The sequence below is a fragment of the Erinaceus europaeus genome, chromosome 11 (assembly GCF_950295315.1).
Source record: "Erinaceus europaeus chromosome 11, mEriEur2.1, whole genome shotgun sequence".
Classification (NCBI taxonomy): domain Eukaryota; kingdom Metazoa; phylum Chordata; class Mammalia; order Eulipotyphla; family Erinaceidae; genus Erinaceus; species Erinaceus europaeus.
In genome coordinates this window covers 115,133,312-115,159,087 of record NC_080172.1, presented here as the reverse complement: position 1 = coordinate 115,159,087, position 25,776 = coordinate 115,133,312, and the positions used below count along the sequence as shown (strand labels likewise).

At 50.2% G+C, this 25,776-nt stretch overlaps 1 protein-coding gene and 1 long non-coding RNA gene across 2 annotated transcripts in view; both read left to right on the top strand.

Moving 5' to 3' along the window:
- Positions 1 to 16,955, top strand: part of LOC132541449 (uncharacterized) — a 226,473-nt gene extending 209,518 nt beyond the window's left edge. Inside the window, exon 2 of the long non-coding RNA XR_009552654.1 lies at positions 16,628 to 16,955. This is a non-coding gene — a long non-coding RNA (uncharacterized LOC132541449). The remainder of the gene's footprint in view (positions 1 to 16,627) is intronic.
- HSPB7 (heat shock protein family B (small) member 7) lies at positions 5,890 to 10,927 on the top strand. Its single transcript, XM_007523712.3, has 3 exons — positions 5,890 to 6,188; positions 6,953 to 7,086; positions 9,000 to 10,927. The coding sequence occupies exons 1-3, from the start codon at positions 5,999 to 6,001 to the stop codon at positions 9,177 to 9,179; spliced, it is 504 nt and encodes a 167-aa protein (XP_007523774.1). The 5' UTR covers positions 5,890 to 5,998; the 3' UTR covers positions 9,180 to 10,927.
- Positions 16,956 to 25,776: the final 8,821 nt, after the last annotated feature.

Below are 25,776 nucleotides of genomic sequence, written 5' to 3'. Positions count from 1 at the left end.
CAGGGGTGAGCCCAGGGTCACGACCAAGACAGGTGTCTGCAAAAGTCAAGAAAGGGGGTTGGAGACAGTAGCAGCAGGTTAAGCGCAGGTGGCGCAAAGTGCAAGGACCAGCGTAAGAATCCTGGTTCGAGCCCCCCGGCTCCCCACCTGCAGAGGAGTCGCTTCACACGCGGTGAAGCAGGTCTGCAGGTGTCTGTCTTTCTTTCCCCTTCTCTGTCTTCTCCTCCTCTCTCCATGTCTCTCTGTCCTATCCAACAACGATGACATCAATAACAACAACAATAATAAAACAACAAGGGCAACAAAAGGGAATAAATAAATATTTGGAAAAAATAAAGGGAAACCTTGAAAAAAAAAAAGAAAGGGGGTTGGAAAAGCAGAGAAGGGAGAGTGGAGGGGGCTGGTGGGACAGGAGGGAGGACAGAGCCAAGTCAAGGGATGCTGTGACCACTGCAGCCTGGTCCACCAGGTGCTGTGCCCGCCTCCCCCAAGCCAGAAAGTGCTAGCAGAAAGCCCCCCTCTCTCCCGGCTGGTGGCATGGTCTACCCAGAGTTTTGAGCCCAGGGGGAGGCTCCTTAGACAAAGCCTTAGACTTAAAATCTTGAGGTCCCAAGTCTAACCCCCAGCATTTCATGTACCACTGATATTCTCTCTCTCTCTCCCCCCCCCCCCGCTGCTTCCTCCCCTCCCCCTTTCCACCTCCCTTTCCCTCTCCCTCTCTCTCATGTTAATAAACACATTTTTTGCTTCTTTTTTTTTTTTAATCAGGAGGTTAATGGTTTACAGTACAGTTGCTGGTGCCTGGGGGTACGAGTTCTCATCTCACCAAGATGGGTGTCTGCAACAAACACTCACCCAGATTCCAGCAGACTTTGCATGCCAGGACCTGAAAGCTCCCTCCCCCTCCCCTTCTCCCTTTCTCCCTTCCGGCTACAGCCAAACCACCCTGGACATGCCCCATCTCATCTCCTGGTCCTGCTTTCCCAGACTCCTTTGTTTTTGTGCAATAAACCAAACCAGTCCAATTTTTTCTTTTGTTTCCCCTTTCTGTCCTTGTTTCTTAAGTTCTGCCCATGAGTCAGATCATCCTTGATTCATCTTTCTCTTTGGGGCTTATCTCACTTAATGTGATTCTTTCAAGCAGTACTTGGGAAGAAAAAAGGGGAAGGGGAAAGGAGGAGGAGGAAGAGGAAGAGGAGGAGAAGGAGGAGGGGGAGAAGGAGAAGGGGGAGAAAAAGCAAGAGGAGGGGGAGGAGGAGGAGGGAGAGGAGGATATCCCCTCCATGCAGGGTACTTGATACCTTCAGTCCACTTCCCCCTCCCGGCAGTCAGGAACAGCGTCATCTTCTCCCAAATGACAAGTAGAGGACCAGAGAGGTGCAGTCACTCACCCAGGGTCACACAGCAGAGGATGCTATCAGAGGTAGATGTGAGGCCTCCCCCCTACCTGGACTCCCCCAGGTCCTGTGTCTTAATCAATCAAGACAAAGACTTGGGCTCAAAGCAGAAGATTGTTTTATGTTTCCAGCTATTCCAATTCTAGCTAGGAATTGAACAGAGGACTTCCAGGGTCTCAGGCATGAGGGTCTTTTGCATAACCACTATGCTACCTCCCCAACCCCAGAGGAGAAGCTTTCTGTGGAAGGCCACTTTCACAAAAGACTGTGGTCAGAAACTGAGCACAACCACCATCCCGTTGCTCTCCCCCTGCCCATAAAGCCCCCTCCCCTTCTGAAAACCATGATGGCCCCACAGTGATGACGTAGCATCCTGGGGCCCTGAGCCCAGATGTCAGCCATAATAGGAGTGTAGAAGTGTGTGTGTGTGTGTGTGTGTGTGTGTGTGAGTGTGAGTGTGCGTGTTTGTGTGTGTCCGTGTGTGAGTGTGTGTATGTGTGAGCGCATGTGTATGTATGTATGTTTATGTGTGAGTGTATTGCATGTTTATGTGTGTATGTATGTGAGTGAGTGTGTGTGTGAATGTATGTGAGTGAGTGTGTGTGTGTCTATGTATGTGAATGTATCTGTATATGTATGTATGTTCATGTGTGAGTGTATTGCATATTTATGTGTGTATGTACGTGAGTGTATATATGAGTGTGTATGTGTGAGTGTGAGTGCGTGTGTGAGTGTGTGTGTGTATGTGAGTGTGTGTGAGAGTGGGTGTGAGTGGGTGTGAGTGTATGTGTCTATGTATGTGAATGTGTCTGTATATGTATGTATGTTTATGTGTGAGTGTCCTGCGTGTTTATGTGTGTATGTATGTGAGTGAGTGTGTGTGAGTGCGCGTGTGTGTATGGCGTGTGTATGTGTGTAAAGGGAGGTCTGCTGCCCTGCCAGGACCCACTGCACCTTGGCCACCCCCCACCACCTGCTATGTACAGTAACGAGGTAACTGAGTGCTCTGTTGACATTCCAATCTGGCCTTGGGCAGCTGCTGGAATGAGTCTACAGCCTTCATCAGCTGGTCAGCTGGCATGGCCTGCTTGCACCCTGCCCCCTCCCCAACCCTGGCACTGAGCCCCTTCCCGGTGCCTGCACATGCCAGTCCCTTTCTGCCTGGACTACTGGCAGGCGGCCGAGAAGTGCGGTGAATGTGAGCCTGGAACCAGAGTAGCTCTGCCCTCCCTAAACGGCCCTACACCATTCTGGGACTCAGTTTCCCTTTCCATCCAGGGAGGAGAGCTCAGAGCACTTAGGGGCAGGAGCCTGCTTGGCCTCCTCCTCTGGGAGCCCTCTGGAGTCCAGGGCCATGCCAGCCGCTTAACAGGTGATCAGCAAACACTTACTGGGTGACCAGAGGCTTCCGAACACGGGTCTGTGGCTGGCAGTCTGGGGAGCTGGCAGGAGCAGACTACAGGCCCTTTCCCAGGACCCAAGGCCAGACTCAGGACGTGCTGAAAGAAAAGCCTCTTTGCTGAAAGTGCCCCTCAAGTGCCCAGGATGCCCCCAAAGGCTGGAATACAGGCCACTGGCTCACCACCAAAGAGCCTCCTAGCTCTGTGACCTGAAGGGGAAGGCATGCCCAGGGGCAGGGGAGTGACCGTGGTGATCTTTCAACATCCCTCCTGACCACTGGAGTGGACAGAGCCAGCGTGTGTGTGTGTGTGTGTGTGTGTGTGTGTGTGTGTGTGTGTGTGCTTGTGTGTGTGTGTGTGTGTGTGTGTGTGGAGGGGGGTGACGCCTGAAGGGGGGGACAGGAGCCCACATCCAGCAGCAGTGACTCAGGTGCTCTGCACCATGACGGGGTGTCTGCATTTAGACACTGGCTCCTGTTTCCCTGGAGGACAGCACGACTCTGGGCCCCCACCCTGTTTCCTTTAGCACTGGTGAGTTCCTGACAGTCCTTGGCCAGGATGGAGGACACTGCTGGGCAGGAGTCTCGGCCTCCATGGAAGACCCTTCTTGCTCCAGCCTCCACCCTGAGCCCTGGCTGTGCCCCTTGCCCTGCCCTGCCCTCACTTCAGGAGATACCTGTACCAGTATTGCCTCTGAAGGGGGAAGCCCCCCCCCCCAGGTAGGAAGTTCTATAAGGGTGGGGATAGATAGCATAATGGTTATGCAGAGAGACTCTCATACCTGAGTCTCCAGGTTCAATCCCCCTGCACCACCATAAGCCAGAGCTGAGCAGTGCTCTAGTAAAAAAAAAAAAAAACAGAAAAGAAAAAGAAATTTCTATAAGATCTACAGAAAATGAAACAAGTCTAGAGAGAGCATAAAGGTTATGGAGAAGACTCTCACGCCTGAGGCTCTGAACTCCCAGGTTCAATCCCCGGCACCACCATAAGCCAGAGCTGGGCAGTGCTCTGGAAACAAATAAACAAACAAACAAATAAGTAAATAAATATGGGGGCTGGCCACTGGTGCACCCGGGTGAGCACAGACAAGCCCCAGTCCTCACCTGCAGGGAGGAAGCTTCTCGAGCAGTGAAGCAGGTCCGCAGGTGTCTGTCTTTCCCTCTCCCTCTCTATCTCCCCCTCCCCTCTCAATTTCTCTCTGTCCTAGCCGATAAAAGAAAGGAGAAAAGGGGGTAGAAGAAAGAATGGTGACCAGGAGCTAAAGATTCATCTGCAGGCACCAAGCCCCAGAGATAACCCCGATGGCAATAAAAGAACAAGAGAAGGAGACAGACGAGGAGGAGGAGGAGGAGGAGCAAAAGGAGGAAAAAAAAAAAAAAAGCAAAGGGAGGGCAGTGGTGACCCACCTGGTTGAGCACAGATGTTACAAAGTACAAGGAACTGGGTTCGAGCTCCCAGCTCCCACCCGCAGGGGGAAAAGCTTTGCAAGTGGTGAAGCAGGGCTGCAGGGGTCTCTCTCCTACTCTCTCTCCCCTTCCCCTCTGGATTTCTGGCGGTCTCTATCCTATACAGAAACAAAGATGATAAAAAAAAAAAGAGAAAGAAAGGAAGGGAGGAAGGAAGGAAGGAAGGAAGGAAGGAAGGAAGAAAGAAAGGAAGGAAAGAGAAAAGGCAGAGCAGTCCCCTCCCTTAGGGCCCCCCACCCACCCAATGGGGAGACAGGTGGACCCTTACAGTCCTGGGGGACTGAGGTCACAGCAGTGAAATCCCAGACACCAGGGGGCAGTTGTTCTGTCACTTGCTGAGCGTATCAGGTCAGGCCACCCCAGGGTGGGCTGCAGCAATCAAGAGAGGCCTTCCCGGGAGAGGAGGAACCCAGCTGATTTAGGGAGGAGAGTGGAAGCCCCATGTCCAGGTGGCAACAAAGAGCCCCCCTCTGCCTCCTCCCAGGAAGGCCTTCCCGCTTCTCTGCCTTGGTCCTCACGATGTCAATCCTGGCCCCGTGGGTTACTTGGAGCGGGACTTTCCCGGTCTCTGAGCCAGCCTGTGTCGGTACCCATGCCCAGAGTCCCGGTCTCCCAGAGGCCTTTGGCTCACACCTGGCTGGACGGGATCCCCAGCTCTGCCGCTAACCCGCGTGCAAACTGGCTGCCCCTGGGAGGCTCCACTCTCCTGTCTATGAAATGGGAACCGTAGCTTCCAGAAGAGTGTGGGAGAGCACACAGGCCAAGCCCAGGGGCCGTACCCAGAAGCAAGAAGTGTCTCCCCAAATTCTGCTTTCTTGCTGCCTGCTCTGCTCCCCGCTGCATCTCCTCTGAGCTCCGGCCGGCTGTTCCCTAGAGCACAACCTCCCAGGCTGTGTAACAACTGACCAAATGACCTACAGTCCTTCCCTGAACTCCCCCAACCCTACTTCAGTGTGCTTCTCCGAGGGTCCCTAAACAGTCCTGGGACCAAGGAAGGGGAGGGTCAGTGTGGAACTCGGTCCCCCGGGAGCTGTGGGTAGGAGGATGGGCGCAGGGTTGGCATACAGACAGTTGCACGGTCTATCCCCTCCTCACATCTGTTTCAATCTCTGAAAAGATCTGGCTTGAGGAAAGGAGTCTCTCACCTCGCAGCTGCGGCCTGTGGGTGTAGGTGGGGACCCCGCCCCCCACTACCTGCCCTCTGCAGAACCAGCACCTTGAGTCCCTCCACCCTGATCCTCTGACCACCCAGATCTTCACACCAGGGACTGGAACTTGCGGGGCAGGGGTCTAGGAAGCAGCGAAGACACTGCCCTCCAGGAGCATATAGTCTGATAAAGGAGTGGCCTTAGAGGGAGGTGAAGCCCACTTGCTCAAGACCCTGGGTGTTTGAGTGGCATGGTTGCCCTGGTGCTGGCCCCTACCCCCCCCCACCCTCCCCACCACACAAGTAGGCCCCTGGGGCTGAAGTTATCAGCCTGGAATGCTGGGCTGTGCCAGCTTGCTTGTGTCGGGCTGTCAGCAGGGCCGACTCACTGCAGAAGACTGCCAGGCCCCTCTGGGCCACGGGGAGTCCTAATTTTAGCTGGTAGACAAGGGGCTGGCCCCAAGCCCAGGGACGGCGGGCTGTATAAAGCGCCAGCAGCCGGAGCCTAGTGAGCTCCCTCGGAAGCCCTCGGCCCTTGCCCTCTCCTCCACCCCTCTGCCTGGCCTGGGCCCGGCTGCCCATCCCTGGATGAGCCACAGGGCTTCCTCCACCTTCAGAGCAGAGAGAAGCTTCCACTCCTCCTCCACCTCTTCCTCCTCTTCATCAGCCTCCTGTGCCCTCCCAGCCCAGGACCCTCCCATGGAGAAGGCCTTGAGCATGCTTTCTGAGGATTTTGGCAGCTTCATGCGGCCACACTCGGAGCCCCTGACCTTCCCAGGCAAGTGCTTGGAGCTGAGTGTGTGTGTGTGTGGGGGGGGGGGGGCGCAGGGAGGGACATCTGCGGGGGTGGCTGCAGGTGTTGTGCTGCCAGGGACAGGTGCCACAGCCACCCCAGGACAGATGTGGCCAAGGAAACAGAAAGGGTCCCCCCAGGGCCAGGTATGGCCTGGGGGCAGCCGTGGCACCGGTAGTTACAAAGGGCCAGAGGCTGGGTCCTCCCTGGAGGGGGTAGAGGGCTGAGGGCATGCCCTACTCCAGGCCTGGGTGGTTTATTCAGATGTGTATACACACACACACACACACACACACACACACACACACACATACACACACACACACTATTCATCCTGGAAGAGGCTCTGACTCTACCATGATCAGCAGGGAAGCAATTAACAGAAGCCAGACCTTCCACCTTCTGCACCCCATCCTGGCCCTGGGTCCATGCTCCCAAAGGGATAAAGAATGGGAAAGCTATCAGGGGAGAAGATTTGATACGGAGTTCTGGAGGTGGGAATTCAGTGGACTAGTGCCCCTCTTATCCTATGGTCTTGTCAATATTTCCATTTTACAAACAAAAATTAAAAAAAAAAAAGAAAGAAAAGGAGACCATGGAGGTAAAGAGGGGCAGGTGAGTATGAAGACATAGGAGTGGCACCGTGGGGTAGGTCAGGCCTGGGCGCCCAGCCCTTCCCCTGGGAGCTGGAGCCTGGATTTTGGACGCAAGCCCCTCGCCAGCTCAGCTCACGGCAGTCCTCCCCACAGCCCGTCCTGGGGGTCCTGGCAACATCAAGACCCTTGGAGATGCCTATGAGTTTGCAGTGGACGTGAGTGACTTCTCCCCTGAAGACATCATCGTCACCACGTCCAACAACCACATCGAGGTTCGCGCTGAGAAGGTGAGCCTAGCCCCTTCGCCAGGACCCCAAGCTCCACACCTGCACCCTCCCCAGCTGGTGTGCCCACTACTCTGCTCTATTCTAGAACCTCGGGCCCTTCCCAGAGCTGCTGCCCCCTCCCCCAACTAGCTGGGGCTCTTACTCCAGTTACTGACCCCCTTCCTGCCTCTCTGGCTCAAGGCTCCCAGATGGAGACACGGCACATTGGGAGAGGGGTGAAAGGGGGCAGATAGGGGACACCTGAGGGGGCCGGGTGAGAGGGGGGAGCTGAGGGGAGCCAGCTGCCTTGGCAGCTATGCACCTAGGTGTGGGGGGCACACAGGGCAGCAGGGAGGGATTCCTTTTCATGGCACCCCTCAAACCCCCTTCTTTCCTGAGTCCGGAGGCCCAGTTCCCATCCTGGGACAGCTGAATTGGGCCCCTCCAAGCCTCAGCCAGTCACTGGATGGCTTCAATCTCTCAGCCCAAGTTCCTAGGAGAACTGCACCCCCAGGGAGGGTGTGGCCCAGCCTGAGGGGGGCTGTTGCCTCAGCAGGGCCGGGGACACGGCCACCACCGCCTTGACTGCAGAGATGCTGTTCATGCCTCCCTCTGGTCTTCTCCCCTGAGCACTGGTGGCAGGACACCCGGCACTGCTGCCAAGGAAGCCAGGAGCCGAGGGCACTGGGACCACGGCAGGGGGGGGGGCACGTGCCAGCCCTGCCACCCCCACCAGTGACTCAGCCACCCCAGACTCCTGTGGACACTATGTGCTGGCCAGATCACAGGGGAGGGGCCGCCGCCAGCTCTGGGAGGTGGATCCCCAGTGTGTCTAGGCGTCTGGGGCCACACTCTGCTGTGTGTCCTCTTCCCCTCACCGCCTGGAAGGGTTCAGAGTCCTGAGCTGTGCCTCCATGAGCTCACGGCCAAGACCCTCCCCTCCCTCTAGCCCCTCTCAGTGCCAACCTGCAGGACCCTTGGTGACCTGTGACCACCCTAGTCCCTGTCAGCCCCTCTGCCTCCCCCTCACGGAGGGCCTGACTGGGAAGAAAGCACAAGGAAAAGAAGTGGGCAGTGGGGGACCAGGAGGTGGTGCACCTGATCAAGTGCACACGCTGTAGTGCACAAGGACCTGGGTTCAAACCCCTGGTCCCCACCCACAGTGGAAAAAGCTTCAAAAAGTGGCGAGGTAGGGCTGCAGGTGTCTCTCTGTCTCTATTTCCTCCTTCCTTCTCAATTTCCCCCCCCCCCTCTTTTTACCAGAGCACTGCTCAGCTCTGGCTTATGGTGGTGCAGGGGATTGATCCTGGGACTTGACAGAGCCTCAGGCATGAGAGTCTGTTTGCATAACCATTATGCTATCTACCCCCAACACCTCTCTCTCTTTCTTAAGATGTATATATATATGGACCAGGTGGTGCCCAACACCTCTCTCTCTTTCTTAAGATATATATATATATATGGACCAGGTGGTGGTGGTGGTGCACCTGGTTAAGCGCACACATTACAGAGCCCCTGGTCCCCACCTGCAGGGGGAAAGCTTCACAAGTAGGGAAGCAGGGCTGCAGGTGTCTCTCTGTCTCTCTCCCTCTCTGTCTCCCCTTCCCCTCTCAATTTCTCTATGTCTCTATCCAATAACAATATTTTAAAATATTTTCAATTTATTTATGAGAAAGATAAGAGGAGAGAGAGAAAGAACCAGACATCACTTTGGTACATAAGCTGCCAGGGATTGAACTCAGGACCTCCTACTTGAGAGTCTAGTGCTTTATTCACTGTGCCACCTCCCACATCACCCCCTTTCAATTTCTCTCTGTCTCTATCCAATAATAAAGAAATAAAATTAAAAAGAAAGAGAGAAGCAGGCAGCAGCTTACTCTGTGCTGGACAGAGGTGGGGCGCCACCCACCCTGAGCCTCTCCCTCTCCCCCCAGTTGGCTGCCGACGGCACGGTCATGAACACCTTTGCTCACAAGTGCCAGCTGCCAGAGGACGTGGACCCCACCTCGGTGACTTCAGCCCTGAGGGGGGACGGCAGCCTCACCATCCGGGCACGACGCAACCCACACGTGGAGCATGTTCAGCAGACTTTCCGGACGGAAATCAAGATCTGAGGCCCAGCCCCTCCTCTGCCCACCCCCCCAGCACTCCCCCACACACACACACACACACACTAGCCCTCCAGAAAAGTGTCCCTAAGCATCCCTTCAGGACAGCTTCCAGAACAGCTCAGCCCCATTTCTAGACCCCAAACCCACAGGCCCCAGGTGGGTCATTCCCCACCCTACCCCCAATTGGAGGCCTTCTGCTCTGTCCAAGGCAGCCCAACTACCCCTCCCCCGTCTCCCCTGTGGCCCCTTAGATTCCAGACAAGGCCACTTAATTTAAAATAGAAAGGTGGGAAGGTGAAGGGGGAGATCCCAGAGATTCCCCGCTTGAGGAAGGGGGCTGAACAGTTAGAATCTCTGGGCAAATCATCTGCAGAGCAGACAGACAGGTCCTTTGACCTGTGGAGTCTCTGCAGGGCAGGGCAGGGCAGGGCAGGGCAGGGCAGGGCAGGGCAGGGCAGGGCCCTTTGGGCTGGGGGAGTGGGAGGAAGGTCAGAGGGAGCTGGGGAGCTGGTAGTCAAGAGTCCCTGTGCAAGATGAGCTGCCCAGGGCCACAGGGAAGCCAGGGGACACAGCCTGTGTAAGAGGCCTCCTTCTGCTGCTCTGTGCCCCAGACATGCCCCCCAGCTGCCTGCCTGCCCACCCAGTGCCCCCATGCAGTCAGCTGTGCCAGGGCAGTGCCAAGTCATCTCTGTATATAGGTAGGTTTTTTTCCAATACAGCCGGTCCGTGATAAACTACAAAACTCCAGTCTGTTGCCTGCTCAAGCCCCCAGGCCAGGCCAAAAGGGTGAGGCTGTGCTCCTCCACAGAGGCCTGGGCTCCCGGAGGCTCTTCCCCCCAGCCAGGGGGAGGAGGACGTGGTTGGGACTTTGGATCCAGGTTGGACCTCCTTTCTCTCTCTCTGTTTTCTTTTGTTTATCTATTTGATAAGACAGAAATTGAGAGGGAGGGAGAGAGAGAGAGAACAAGACAACCTGTGACACTGCTTCACCACTCATGAAGCTTCCCCCACCCCTGCAGGTGGGGACCAGGGGCCTGAACCCTGGTCCTTGCACATGGCAACGCGTGCTCAAGTAGGTGCCTCTGCCCGGCACCTACCTTGATCTCTGCTTCTCACTAACCTTTTCCTCTGGCCAGTCCCTTCCCCAACCCTTCCCTTCTTTAATCTATGAATCTATAAACTGTGTGTGTAATCACACACACACACACACACACACACACACACACCCCTCAATGCTCAGCATCACCACTGGCTAAAGCTGACTTCAAAATATCCAAAAATCAAAGTCATTCTAAGAGCCATGTTTTATCAGTCGGGAGGTAATCTCTGAGCGGTTGACTGCCCAGCTCATTTACTGTGCACTGTGCTTTAAACCCAAGACCGCAGAAAGGACTCAGCGCCCCCGGCCTGTGCACTGCATAGTAGCTGTCTTTGCTCTGCCCTGGCCCCACCTTCCTGTTGGAACAGACCCACGTCACGGGTGAGGCTCAACCCTCCCAGTCCCGGGCCCAGGTCAGGGACCTTTGGTCAGACTCAGGGGTCTGGCTGAGTCTTCCATCTTCAGAAGTGAAGGTGACAGGGGAGGGGTGCCTGGGGCCAGCAGCAGGGTCAGCCTCTGCCCTGTGTGCTGTGTTCTGTAAGGTGTCCTCTTCCCCCACCCAGTCATGTTGGGACCCTTATGGGACTGCTGGGGGGACTGGTACTGTACCCTGCACACACAATAAATGACAAGAGTCACAGGCTTGCTGGGATCACCTGGTTGGAGTTCTCAGACTTGAGGCAGCATGGTGGTATGGGGGGGGGGGTGGCGTGCAGCTGGTGGGAATCCATGGAACAAACAGACACACCTTCCTTAAGGTTTTGAGGGCTGGAGAGATAGCACAAAGGTTATGTGAAAAGCCTTTCATGCCCGAGGCACCAAAGGTCCCAGATTCAATCCTCAGCACCACCATAAGCCAGAACTCAGCAGTGAGCTAAAGTGAGGCTCGAGGCCTCCCTGAGATGTGGGCTCCTCTGGGTTTACCCTAGTGTCCCACACCCGCCTGGGTAAGAACCCCAAAACTATTTTACAAAATACGCTTGTACTTTCTCTTCCAATTGCCAACTCCAGGAACAGGAACTCCAAGGGGGAGGGGGGAGGGCTGCCTGCCCGGGGTTATCCTCATCCTCCTTTTTAAAATTAAATTTAATTTTAATTTAATTTTTAATATTTATTTATTCCCTTTTGTTGCCCTTGTTTTGTTGTTGTTGTTGTTGTTGTAGTTACTATTGTTATTGTTCTTGATGTCATCATTGTTGGATAGGACAGAGAGAAATGGAGAGAGGAGGGGAAGACAGAGAGGGGGAGAGAAAGACAGACACCTGCAGACCTGCTTCACCGCCTGTGAAGCGACTCCCCTGCAGGTGGGGAGCCTGGGGCTCGAACCGGGATCTTTACTTGGGTCCTTGCGCTTTGCGCCACATACGCTTAGCCCGCTGCGCTACCGCCCAACTCTTTATTTTATTTTATTTTATTTTTTTAACCAGGGCACTGCTCAGCTCTGGCTTATGCTGGCTCTGGGGGATTGAACCTGGGACTTTGGAGCCTCAGACATGGGTTTCTCTGCAGAACCATGACGCTCTCTACCTCCCACCCCACTGGGTTCTCTGCCTCCAGCCTAAAATGGACTCAAAATCCCAGAGAGGCTGGGCCTCTCCAGGATCACACAGCCTTAGAGTCAGAGCCTGAATGGAGTCTGGTTTTAGTGGGGAGAGAGAGAGTGCTCCCTGGAGGGACCTCACACACACACACACAGGCCAGATGGAGTGGAAAAGTCTCCTGAGTGCAGCTCTGGCTGGAGGGAGGAGAGGGGGAGAGGGCTGGAGGGAGGAGAGGGCGGTATTTCCAGCCTCTGTGACTCACTGGTTCCACTGAGCTATTCGTGGCTGGACACTCATCAGCGCGCGGTGCGGGTTGAGGGGGGAAGGGCGGGGGGGGGGCTGGGATGGAGGACCAGCTCCCTCCACACTTGACCCCCACTGGGGTCAGGCTTACCTTGGCATCCTACCCCCCACTAGCCCCCACTCCAGGCCAGAACTGGGTTGGGGGCAGCCCCCCCCCCCCCCGCCCCCAGTGACCAGAGAGGCCAAGCTGAGCACTGTCCCACCTGAGTGTGACCAAGGTGACCCGGCAGGGAGGTGGGGACAGCAGACTGGCCTGTCCGCAGCTCCGCCCCCAGGAGCCTGGGCTGACTACCGCGCTTTGTTTCCTATGACAACCCCCCCAACTTTCCAGGCTAAATATAGGCCTGGCTGCCTGCCAGGCCCCCCTCCCCCAGCCACGGCCCAGAGAATAATTATAGCAGCTCCATTCATTGAGCGCCCTGAGCACCACCACGAGCTCCTGGAGTTTCAGAGAGAGGTCAGGCAGCGGCCCCAAGGTCCCCCAGCTTGGAAATGGCACGGCTGGGATCTGTGGTCTTGTCGGTGGCCCACTTGTTTGGATCAAACAGAATCGGTCACCACCTGTACCCCAACATCTGGGAGTGGGGCAGGGAGGGAACGCCCTGCACCCACTCTGGCATGTAGAACAGGGAAGGAGGGCTCCGATGTCTCCTGTCACTTCTGAGTGAACCTGGCAGGAGGCAGAGGGAGCTGCCAAGAGGCTGATCTTTCCCAGACAGGGGCCTGCTGACATCCCAGGTCAGGTAGTGCCAGAGACCCTGAGCTGGGCTGTGTGCAGGACCTGGAGGCTCCTTTCTCCCTCTTCCTCCAGAGCTTGCTTCCTTCCTTCCTTTCTTTCTTTCTTTTAACTAGAGCACCACTCAGCTCTGGCTTATGGAAGTGCGGGGGGGGGGGGGGGTGTTGAACCTGTGACTTCAGAGCCTCAGGCATGAGAGTCTGTTTGCATAACCATGATGCTATCTCCCCCTGCCCCCTCCATCGCTTTCTCCATCTCCTTCTCCTTCTCCTCGTCCATCTTCTCCTCTCCTCCTCCTCTTCCTCCTCTTTTTGGTAGAGTCATGGTCAGTCCTTCCATGTGCAATTTCACAGTTCTGGATCACTTTTTTTTTTTTAAGCTTTAGTTCTTTCTTTTTTATTTTTTTAAATTATCTTTATTTATTGGATAGAGACAGCCAGAAACCAAGAGGGCAGGGGGAAATAGAGAGGGAGAGAGACAGAGAGACACCTGCAGCCCTGCTTCACCACTTGCAAAGCTTTCCTTCTGCAGGTGGGGGCCAGGGGCTCGAACCTGGATCCTTGTGCACTGTAACCTGTGCGCTTAACCAGATGCACCACCACCCGGCCCCACTTTCGTTTTTATTGATGATTTAATATTGACCTACAAAATCACAAGATAACGGGTACAACCCCATACCATTCTCACCACCAGAGTTCTGGATCTCCAGTCCCTCCACTGGAAGCTACAACAGTTCTCCCAAGAGATATGTGTTAACTATTATTTCTACAACCATCTGTCTATATTTGTAGATATTTGGCTTTTTTTGGTCACGTCTTTTCTTTCCTTCCTAGTCACACACACACCTTTTTTCCCCCCATTTGGTTGCCCTTGTTGTTTCCCCCCATTTGGTTGCCCTTGTTGTTATTATTGTTGTTATTGTTGCTATCATTGTTGTTGGATAGGACAGAGAGAAATCAAGAAAGGAGGGGAAGACAGAAGGAGGGGAAGACAGAGGAGGAAAGAAAGATAGACACCTGCAGACCTGCTTCACCACCTGTGAAGCCAACCCCCTGCAGGTGGGGAGCCGGGGCCTCGAACTGGGACCCTTACGCCGGTCCTTGTGCTTCGCATCATGTGCCACGTTCACTCTGGATCCCAGGATTAGCCTGGGAGGTCTGACTCTAAAAAAGTTTGTCGATGACATCACCAAGCAACTGGTGATTGGAAGAATGTGGAAACTGACCTTTCAGAATCGACAGGCCCTGAGAGCTGGTGCCTCTTACCCACCCCCATCCCTACAGCCCTTATAAACCACCGTTTTATTGAGGATGGCTGGGTCGGCACAACATCTCCCCAAGATAGTTTTTGAGCTCTGTTTCCTCGAGCAAGTAGCTGACCGTCACTGTACCTCAAACTGGCCAGTCTTCAAAAGGTGTTAGGGTGCGGGAGGCAGCATAAGGGTTCTGCAGAAAGACTTTCAAGCCTGAGGCTCCAAGGTCACAGGTTCAGTCCCCTGCACCATCATAAACCAGAGCTGAGCAGTGCTGGGGGGGGGGGAGAGTTAAAAGAAAAGTGTTAATGAGATCTACCTGCTTCGTTGTTTTGTACAGTGAACTGTGGAGAGGGGTGGCACATGGAAGCTGGCCCGTGCTCACATATATATGCCTTGCCTTAAAAATGCTCAGTGCTTCTGGGCCCAGGTGGTGGTGCACCTGGTTGAGGGCACATGTTACAATGTGCAAGGACCCAGGTTCAAGCCCCTGGTCCCCACCTGCAGAGGGAGAAGCTTCAGGAGTGGTGATGCAGGACTGAAGATGTCTCTCTGCCTCTCTCTCTCTCTGTTGTCCCCTCCCTCTCAATTTCTGGCTGTCTTTATCAAATAAATAAAGATAATTAAAAAGTTAATAAAAAAGAAAAGAAAGTGCTCAGTGGAAGGCCGGGGAGATAGCGTAATGGTTATGCAAACAGCTTTCATGCCTGAGAATCTGAGGTCTCAGGTCTCACCCCCTGCACCGCCATAAGTGAGAACTGAGCAGTGCACTGGTTTTAAAAAAAAAAAGGAAAATTATAAAATTAAAATAAAACGTGAAGGAAATGCCTAATACGGCTCAGAGAGCATTGTTTCATTTCAGTTTGGATTTCTGGCATTTGCAGTCTCCCCACACTACCCCTGGCCCCTTCAAGATTAAGACTGGGGCTGGAGCTGCTCTAGTGCCTGGAGTCTCCTCCTCCTCCTCCTTTTTAATATTTATTTACTAATGAGAAAGATAAGAGGAGAGAGAGAGAGAGAAAGAAACAGATATCACTCTGGTCCATGCGCTGCTGGGTATTGAACTCAGGACCTCTTGCTGGAGAGTCCACAGCACTGACACTTCCTTCAGTGCAGTGGGGCCAGGCTCGAACCTGGGTCATACACATGGCAGAGATATTTCACTGACCCAGCCTGAGGTCTTCTTTCTGGAAGGTGAGCAGAGCTAAAGCTTCTCTGGTCTTCTTAGAAGACCCAGCCTGGGCCTGGGGGGACTGGGTGTTGGAAGCCTTTGTTCCCTCTGTGTTTAAGGAAGATAAGGAACTTCTCTCTGGGCTGCTAGGAGGAATTAGAGTTAGTGTTTTGGGATAAACTATGGGTTATGTTGTTGTGGCTGTTTCCAGAACATGGCAAAGCCAAGACCCACCCTCCCTGGCTGTGCGCTCAAACCAGAGCAGATCGTGTGAGAAAGGATGACATGGGTGGATGGACTATAGCTTGGTGTGTGTGTGTGTGTGTGTGTGTGTGTGTGTGTGTGTGTGTGTGTGAAGGGGTTGGTGGGGGTGTTTACAGTCAGCACAGCTGGCCGGGGTCACTGTGAGCTGTTAGCTGCCAGTTCCTGAGACCCACCAGGTGCTGGGCACAGGGACAAGCCTCCAAGGCAATGCTGGAAGTCACTAGGTTGTGTGTGTGTCCTGAAGGATATATAGCAGCAGGCTGCCTCAGACAAGAGACAGGACTGAAAATCGGCCCTCCCCACTTTCTTCCTTTCATGAAAATTGTTATTACGGGGCTGGGGAGACAACGTAATGGTTATGCAAAAGACTTTCATGGGAGTCGGGCAGTAGCGGTTAGAGCCCCGGCTCCCCACCTACAGGGGGGTCGCTTCACAGGCAGTGAAGCTGGTCTGCAGGTGTCTGTCTTTCTCTCCCCCTCTGTCTTCCCCTCCTCTCTCCATTTCTCTCCGTCCTATCCAACAACGACAACAACAATAATAACTACAACAACAATTTAAAAAACAAGGGTAACAAAGGGAAAATAAATAAATACTTTACAATCACAGAGCAGGTACACTATCCTTTATGTCATGCCCACCCTCCCTCTGAGTCTGTTACTTCCTCTTCCTCTCTCCTCTCTAAAATCAGAGAATAAAATTAGGCCAGGTGTCGGCTCAGCGGTGTCACATGTGCTCAAAGCTCAAGATTCATTCCCAGATTGCAGTGAAAAAAAAAAGTGTGTGTGTGTGTGTGTGTGTGTGTGTGTGTATCAACAGGAAGGCAGGGGAGACTGCTCAGTGCTCATGCAAGAGTTTCGTGCCTGACGCCCCATGGTCCCAGCACCATAAGCCAGAGCTGAGTAGTGTCTGCTTGCTCAAGCTCTCTCTCTGCATCTTATTCTCATTAAAAGTACATAAATAGAGAGTCGTCGGTGGCGTAGTGGGTTAAGTGCACGTGGCACAAAACCCAAGGACCAGGATAAGGATCCCAGTTCAAGCTCCCGGCTCCCCACCTGCAGGGGAGTTATTGATGTTGTTGTTGTTAGTTAGGACAGAGAGAAATGGAGAGAGGAGGGGAAGACAGAGAGGGGGAGAGAAACACAGACACCTGCAGACCTGCTTCACCGCCTGTGAAGCGACTCCCTTGCAGGTGGGGAGCCGGGGGTTCAAACCAGGATCCTTACACCGGTCCTTGTGCTTTGCGCCACGTGCGCTTAACCCGCTGTGCTACTGCCCGACCCCCATTTATTAAAAAATATTACAAGGACTGAAAAATATGTCATTGGATAGTTACCATGTGATGACCCAGCCTAGAGTCAGAGTTCCATCACTTTGGAGGAAGCTTCAGAGTATCTTTCACTTTATTTCTTTTTTTTTAAATATTTTATTTATTTATTAATGAGAAAGGAAGAGAGGGAGAGAAGCAGACATCACTCTGGTACATGTGCTGCCAGGGATTGAACTAAGGATGTCATGCTTGAGTGTCCAGTGCTTTATCCACTGCGCCACCTCTCAGACCATCTTTCTTTTTTTTTTTTTTTTTGTTGCCACCAGGGTTATTGCTGGGCTCAGTGATGGTACTATGAATCGACCGCACCCCGCAACCATGTTTTTCTTTCCAATTTTTTTTTTAGATAGGACAGAGAGAAATTGAGAGAAGACAGGGAGACAGAAAGAGAGAGAGAGAGAGATAAAGATAGATACCTGTAGACCTGCTTCACCACCTGTGTAGTGACTCCCCTGCAGGTGGGAGCCGGGTCCTTGCACTTGGTAATATGTACACCTAACCAGGTGCACCACTGCCCACCCCACATCCATTTCTATAAAAATAAAAATAAAAAAGGACTGGGAGTCGGGTGTTAGTGCTGCGGGTTAAGCACAGGTGGTGCAAAAAGCAAGGACCAGCATAAGGATGCCAGTTCAAGCCCCCGGTTACCCATCTGCAGGGGAGTCGCTTCACAGGCGGTGAAGCAGGTCTGCAGGTGTCTGTGTTTCTCTCCCCCTCTCTGTCTTCCCCTCCTCTCTCCATTTCTCTCTGTCCTATCCAACAATGATGATATCAACAACAAAGGGCAACAAAAGGGAATAAATAAATATAAATAAATAAATAAAAATTTAAAAATATAAAAATAAAAAAGGACTAAAAGTGAACAACTAAATGTCACTTTGTGCACTCGCAACTTTTTTTGCACTCGCAATTTTTTAAAAATGTTTTATTATCTTCATTTTATTTACTGGATAGACAGCCAGAAATCAAGAGGGAAGGGGAGACAGAGGGAGAGACAGAGAGATACCTGCAACACTGCTTCACCACTTGCAAAGCATTCCCCCTGCAGGTGGGGACTGGGGGTTCAAACCTGTGTCCTTGTGCCCTGTAACATGTGCCCACAATATTTTTTTTTAGCTAATGATGGGGAAGGGTGGGATCACGTCATTACTCTAGTGTACACATTGCTGGAGATTAAACTCCAGAGTTCAAACTTGTTAAGCTTAGCACTTCAGCCAGTGTGACACCTCCCAGGTCACTCACAATGCTTTTATTTTTTTGTTTTTTTATTTTCTTCCTTTTGTTGCCCTTGTTTATCATCATTGTTGTTGTTTTCTTGGATAGGACAGAGAGAAATGGAGAGAAGAGGGGAAGACAGAGAGGGGGAGAGAAAGACAGACACCTGCAGACCTGCTTCACCGCCTGTGAAGCGACTCCCCTGCAGGTGGGGAGCCAGGGGCTCGAACCGGGATCCTTATGCCGGTCCTTGCGTTTTGCGCCACCTGCACTTATCCTGTTGCGCTACTGCTTGACTCCCCTTTAAAAAAAAAAAAAAAAAAAAAACAGAACTGCTGGGCTCCGGTTTATGGTGATGGGAGGGATTGAATTTGGGACTTTGGAGACTCAAGCATGAGAGTCTGTTTGCATAACCATCATGCTACCTCTTCTCCACCCCCACAGTGAAACTCTTATGGGGCTTGGTGCCTGCAGTATGAAATCCACTGCTCCTGGAGGCCTTTTTTTTTTTTTTTTAAACTGGATAGGACAGAGAGAAGTTGAGGGGGGGGGGAGAGAAAGGTAAACACCTGCAGACCTGCTTCACTGCTTGTGAAGCATCCCCCTTGCAGGTGGGGAGCCAGGGGCTCGAACTGGGACCCTTGCACCAGTCCTTGGGCTTAGTACTATCTGCACCACCAACTGGCCCTCACTGATTTGATTCCAGAGTGTCACGCTGACAGCGTGTCTGGCAGAGAACAGGCACTCGTTATTCAGACGAAATGGATGTTGAGTAGAATGAAGACCTGACTTCTGAAAACATGGACCCTACTGGGTGGCTGCCCGCAAGGCTCTGGCCTCACGCCCAAGAGGCGAACAGGTTCTCAGCCGCCCTGGGTTCCCAGGCCAGAACTTGCACCCTCCCGGCTAAGTGCTAGAGCGCCACCTACTGGTAGCGAGTCAGATGTGCAGCCACACAACTGTTTGGGTCCCTCCAGTCAGGCCTATTGGGAGGGGCGGGGCACATAAGCTTCCCCAGGGGGATATTCCTCATCCCCATGTGGCCATCGCTGTAACCCAAACCACCACCTCTGTCCGCCTGATTTAAGACAGAGCCTCCTATTCTTGTCCTCCTCTTTCTGTCCTCTGCAGTGAGAATTATTATATATATTACCTCCAGGGTGATCGCTGGGGCTCGGTGCCTGCAGTATGAATCCGCTGCTCCTGGAGGCCATTTTTCCCATTTTATTGCCCTTGTTGTTATTGTTATTATTGCTGCAGCAAAGGTGGGCGCGAGGAATAACATCATTGCAAGACTAGCCAGCTCCTCATGGGGCGCGAGCGCTTCCACACTACGATCATCATCTCTGGCATTATGCTATTCCACTGCAGAATACTGTGCCCCAGGATGGTTCCGTAGCCCCCATGTCCACTCGGTCGATTCCAAATTATATTCCTCCATGAGGATCATTTCTGGAACCATCCGTTCCATCCCGGTTCCATGGCTGCCAGTTCTTAGCAACATCGCCCCGCCAGATATTCGTCGGGATGCGGCATCATCTAAGTTCATTTCCCACGTCTACGCTCGACCGGACCTGCCAATATACGCGGATATCTTCGCCCACCGTGTCCAACGCTTGACGTCTCGTCACCCAATCTGGTCCCCTACGCCTACATTGAACTTCTCTGTTCCAGACTCTTGGAAACAGAGTTGGCAGTCAGCTGAGGTCAAGAACAAACACCTCATCGCAGACCCCTGCGAGCGTCAACCCGGCTTTGACCTGGCACGTTATGATCGGGCCCCCCTCAATCGCTATCGAACAGGCCATGGCCGGTGCGCCGCTATGTTCCATCGCTGGGGAGCCAGAGACGACCCGAACTGCCCCTGCGGCTCCAGACAGACTATGACCCACATAGTCAACGACTGCCACCTCTCCAGATTCAAAGGAGGTCTCGAAACTTGACATCAGGCTCAACCTGACGCTGCTGACTGGCTATGGAAGAAGGGCAAATGCTAGAAGAAGAATTGCTGTCTTTGTTGACTAGGAAAGGGAAACCGAGAGGGGAAGACTGAGAGGAGGAGAGAGACACCCGCAGACCTGCTTCACCGCTTGTGAAGCGACCCCCAACCCCGCAGTTGGAAAGCTGGGAGCAAGAGCATACTATAAAGTGTTTTTTTTTTAACACATGTAGTGAATACAAAGTAGCACTACCCGCAGAGACAATAACATCACATTCAAGGGACTAGAGAAGGAAAAGGTGGGGCGAGTGGCAGTTGAGCCTACAGACAGAGGGCTTTTCTTCAAGCTGAGTAACGAGTATCTCGCTGTTCATTCTATTCACGTTTAATTTTATTTTAAACATCATTACATTACACACATGAAAATCAAAGTTCCGTCAGTCAGCCAGCACCTAGTCGGTCTTTCCGGACTGGACTCTCAGGCACAAGGTCCCAAGTTAGGTCCCTAACATCACATGGCCCTGAGTGCTTCTCTGGTTCTCTTTCTCCTCAACTCTCATTAATAACTGAATCTGTTTAAATTTAAATTCTACTTTAATAGTGTATTTATTACATAGAGACAGAGAGAAATCAAAAGAGAAAGGGGGCTTCTCCCCGCCCCTCTATCATACATACTTCCTGGGTTCCTGACTCTGCCACTGGAGGAGAAAAAGGCAGGACAGGATCGTGTTATGATTAGGTTGTTGGACTGCTTGCCTGCTGGACTTCCGGAGGCGGAACTACGAGCAGCAGATCGCTTTCTCTCCTCTCCTCTCTTCTCCCGGATCAACTAGGAATACCAAAGGAGACCACCCGGACCGAAACAAGACAGGACTAGAATGACCACAGAAACCCAGTAAATCACTCGTGAGTACAAACACGAGTGGCTGGTGACAGAGAGGAAAGAGGGGCCTAAGGAGAGATTAAGTGACTGCTAACAGTTCGACAGTTTGTCAGTGGAGACACCACCTCCAGTCTGCTCCACCAACAAGGGGACAGCTGAAGGGAGGAAAGGACTCCCCAGAGATTCACCAAGTACAACTCTGAGTCTCCATTGCTACTACCCTCAGAATCTGGAGCAGCAACAGGGAGGGACACCAGGGCACAGAGATCTAACCGGGAAACTCAGGAGAAGACCTATACCTCGGTGGCATAGCTGAAGGGCTGTGAAAGTCTCTTTGCATAACCACTGGATTATCTCTGCCACACCCTGCTTTATCTCTTGGTCAGGAGTCATTGATTAAGCCAAGAAGCCTATTGATAGTTTAAAAGCCCTCAGGCTACCATAGCCTACAGGGGAAAAAAAAAAGGCTTTTACACCACTGAACTCCAACTCAGGGATTGAAAAAACTGTTAACTTATATAAAATGGTTAAAACAACAAGAAAAAATAATGGAGACTCGAACCAGGACAAGAATCCAGCTAAAAGTCCTCCAGAGGGCGAAGCACAAAACAACGAGTTCAACATCCAAACATTAGCTAAGGAAATAATAACAGGAGTGAGTAAAGAATTTGAAAAAATTGTAATCAGAACTGCAGGAACAACAAATGAGAATATGGAAGAAAATTCTAATAATCTCATAGTTATTAGAGAGCTGAAAGCTGAAATTGCTGAGCTAAGAAGGCAACTAGCTGAACAAGCTAAAACAGTATCAGAGCAGGGCAACAAAATAGATGAACTCCAGAAAGCAGTAGAGGGCAGAGAGAATAGAATCAATGAGGCTGAAGACAGAATTAGCAAGATTGAGGATGAATTAGAGACAACTAAAGAAGAAGTAAGAGATCTCAAGAAGAGATTAAGAGATGCTGAAAACAACAACAGAGTCCTATGGGATGACTTCAAAAGAAACAATATACGCATTATTGGCTTACCAGAGGAAGAAAGAGAAGGGGAGGAAGAAAGCGTTCTCCAGGCCATAATAGCTGAAAATTTCTCTAGTCTAGACAACACCAAAGACATAAAGATTCAAGAAGCCCAGAGGGTCCCAAACAGAATTAACCCAGACCTAAAGACACCAAGACATGTCATACTTAGATTGGAAAGGAATAAGGATAAAGAAAGGATCCTCAAGGCTGAAAGAGAAAAACAAAGAGTCACTTACAAAGGAAAACCCATAAGATTAGCAGCAGACTTCTCCATACAAACACTGCAGGCCAGAAGAGAATGGCAAGATATCTATCGAGTGCTCAATGAGAAAGGCTTTCAGCCAAGAATACTATATCCTGCTAGACTGTCATTCAGACTAGATGGAAGCATCAAAACCTTCTCAGAAAAGCAACAGTTGAAGGAAGCAACCATCACCAAGCCTGCCTTGAAAGAAGTTCTGAAAGGTTTCCTATAAACAACCAGACCACCACAAATAGAACATATATCAAAACACTCTAAAACTCTACAAGAATGGCGTTAAAATATCTTCAATCTTTGATATCAATAAATGTGAATGGCCTTAATTCACCTAATAAAAGACACAGAGTAGGAAGATGGATCAGAAAACACAACCCAACAATATGTTGTCTACAGGAAACTCACCTAACGCAACAAGACAAACACAGACTTAAAGTGAAAGGATGGAAAACTATCATTCAAGCCAATGGCCCACAAAAAAGGGCAGGAACAGCTATTCTCATATCTGACACGATAGACTTTAAAATACATAAGATTAAAAAAGATAGGAATGGACACTACTTAATGCTCAGAGGATCAGTCAATCAAGAGGACTTAACAATTATTAATATCTATGCACCCAATGAGAAGCCATCTAAATACATCAAACTTCTACTGAAAGAGCTACAGCAATATATTAACAGTAACACAATCATAGTAGGGGACTTCAACACCCCACTATCTCAACTTGACAGATCATCCAGGAAGAAAATCAGTAAAGACATAATGGAGCTAAATGAAGAGATAGATAAACTAGAACTATTGGACATTTTCAGAGTCATTCATCCCAAGAAACTGGAATACACATTTTACTCAAATCCACATGGATCATTCTCAAGGATAGACCATATGTTAGGCCACAAAGACAGCATCAGCCTATTCAAGAGCACTGAAATCATCCCAAGCATCTTCTCAGACCACAGTGGAATTAAACTAACAATTAACAATCAACAAAAGATTAGTAACAGTGCCAAAATGTGGAAGCTCAACAGTACACTTCTTAACAACTTCTGGGCCAAAGAGGAAATCAAGGAAGAAATCAAAATGTTTCGAGAGTTCAATGAAAATGAAGACACAAGCTATCAAAATATTTGGGACACAGCTAAAGCAGTCCTAAGAGGGAAGTTCATATCTATACAAGCACACATTAGGAAACAAGAAAAGGCACAAATAAACAGCCTGATTACACATCTTAAAGACCTAGAAGAAGAACAACAAAGGAACCCTAAAGCAACCAGAAGGACAGAAATTACTAAAGTTAGGGCAGAAATAAATAACATTGAGAATAGGAAAACCATACAAAAGATCAATGAAAGTAAATGTTGGTTCTTCGAAAGAGTAAACAAAATCGACAAACCTTTAGCCAGACTCACAAAACAAAAAAACGGAGAAGACCCAAATAAATCGGATAGTAAATGAAAGAGGAGATATCACAACAGACACTGCAGAAATTCAACATATCATGCGAGGCTTCTATGAACAACTATATGCCACCAAGCTAGAGAACCTGGAAGAAATGAATGATTTCCTAGATACATACCAACTTCCAAAACTAAGTAAAGAGGAAGTGGATAACATGAACAGGCCCACCACAGCTAATGAAATTGAAACAGTTATCAAAAATCTTCCCAAAAATAAAAGTCCTGGACCAGATGGTTTTACAAATGAATTCTACAAAACTTTCAAAGAAGAACTAATACCTCTACTTTTAAAAGTCTTCCAGAAGATTGAAGACACTGGAATACTCCCTGCCAGCTTCTATGAAGCCAACATCACCCTGATACCAAAAGCAGACAGGGACACAACCAAAAAAGAAAACTACAGACCAATATCTCTGATGAACATAGATGCGAAAATATTGAACAAAATTCTAGCCAACCGGATACAGCAGTATATCAAAAAGATTGTTCATCATGACCAAGTGGGGTTTATCCCAGGCATGCAAGGTTGGTTTAATATACGTAAATCAATCAATGTGATCCACCAGATCAACAAAAGCAAGACCAAAAACCACATGGTCATATCAATAGACGCAGAGAAAGCCTTTGACAAAATACAACATCCCTTTATGATCAAAACACTACAAAAAATAGGAAAAGATGGAAAATTCCTGAAGATAGTGGAGTCTATATATAGCAAACCTACAGCCAACATCATACTCAATGGTGAAAAACTGGAAGCATTTCCCCTCAGATCAGGTACTAGACAGGGCTGCCCACTATCACCATTACTATTCAACATAGTGTTGGAAGTTCTTGCCATAGCAATCAGGCAGGAGCAAGGAATTAAAGGAATACAGATTGGAAGAGAAGAAGTCAAACTCTCCTTATTTGCAGATGACATGATAGTATACATGGAAAAACCTAAGGAATCTAGCAAGAAGCTTTTGGAAATCATCAGGCAATACAGTAATGTGTCAGGCTATAAAATTAACATTCAAAAGTCAGAGGCATTCCTCTATGCAAACACTAAGTTAGAAGAAATTGAAATCCAGAAATCAGTTCCTTTTTCTATAGCAACAAAAACAATAAAATATCTAGGAATAAACCTAACCAAAGAAGTGAAAGACTTGTATACTGAAAATTATGAGTCACTACTCAAAGAAATTGAAAAAGACACAAAGAAGTGGAAAGATATTCCATGCTTATGGGTTGGAAGAATTAACATCATCAAAATGAATATATTACCCAGAGCCATCTACAAATTTAATGCTATCCCCATCAAGATCCCAAGCACATTTTTTAGGAGAATAGAACAAATGCTACAAATGTTTATCTGGAACCAGAAAAGACCTAGAATTGCCAAAACAATCTTGAGAAAAAAGAACAGAACCGGAGGCATCACACTGCCAGATCTCAAACTATATTATAGGGCCATTGTCATCAAAACTGCTTGGTACTGGAACATGAACAGACACACTGACCAGTGGAATAGAATTGAGAGCCCAGAAATGAGGCCCCACACCTATGGACATCTAATCTTTGACAAAGGGGCCCAGACTATTACATGGGGAAAGCAGAGTCTCTTCAACAAATGGTGTTGGAAACAATGGGTTGAAACATGCAGAAGAATGAAGCTGAATCACTGTATTTCACCAAATACAAAAGTAAATTCCAAGTGGATCAAGGACTTGGATGTTAGACCAGAAACTATCAGATACTTAGAGGAAAATATTGGAAGAACTTTTTTCCGCATAAATTTTAAAGACATTTTCAATGAAACGAATCCAATTACAAGGAAGACTAAGGCAAGTATAAACCTATGGGACTACATCAAATTTAAAAGCTTCTTCACAGCAAAAGATCAGGAGACCCAAATCAGGAGACCCCTCACAGAATGGGAGAAGATCTTTACATGCCATACATCAGATAAGAATTTAATAACCAACATATATAAAGAGCTTACCAGACTCAACAACAAGACAACAAATAACCCCATCCAAAAATGGGGGGGAGGACTTGGACAGAATATTCACCACAGAAGAGATCCAAAAGGCCGAGAAACACATGAAAAAATGCTCCAAGTCTGATTGTCAGAGAAATGCAAATCA

Coding starts and splice junctions, on each gene's coding strand:
- HSPB7 (XM_007523712.3), top strand. CDS start 5,999: ATGAGCCACAGGGCTTCCTCCACCTTCAGAGCAGAGAGAAGCTTCCAC. Junction 6,189..6,952: donor GGAGCCCCTGACCTTCCCAG/GCAAGTGCTTGG, acceptor TCCTCCCCACAG/CCCGTCCTGGGGGTCCTGGC. Junction 7,087..8,999: donor TCGAGGTTCGCGCTGAGAAG/GTGAGCCTAGCC, acceptor CTCTCCCCCCAG/TTGGCTGCCGACGGCACGGT.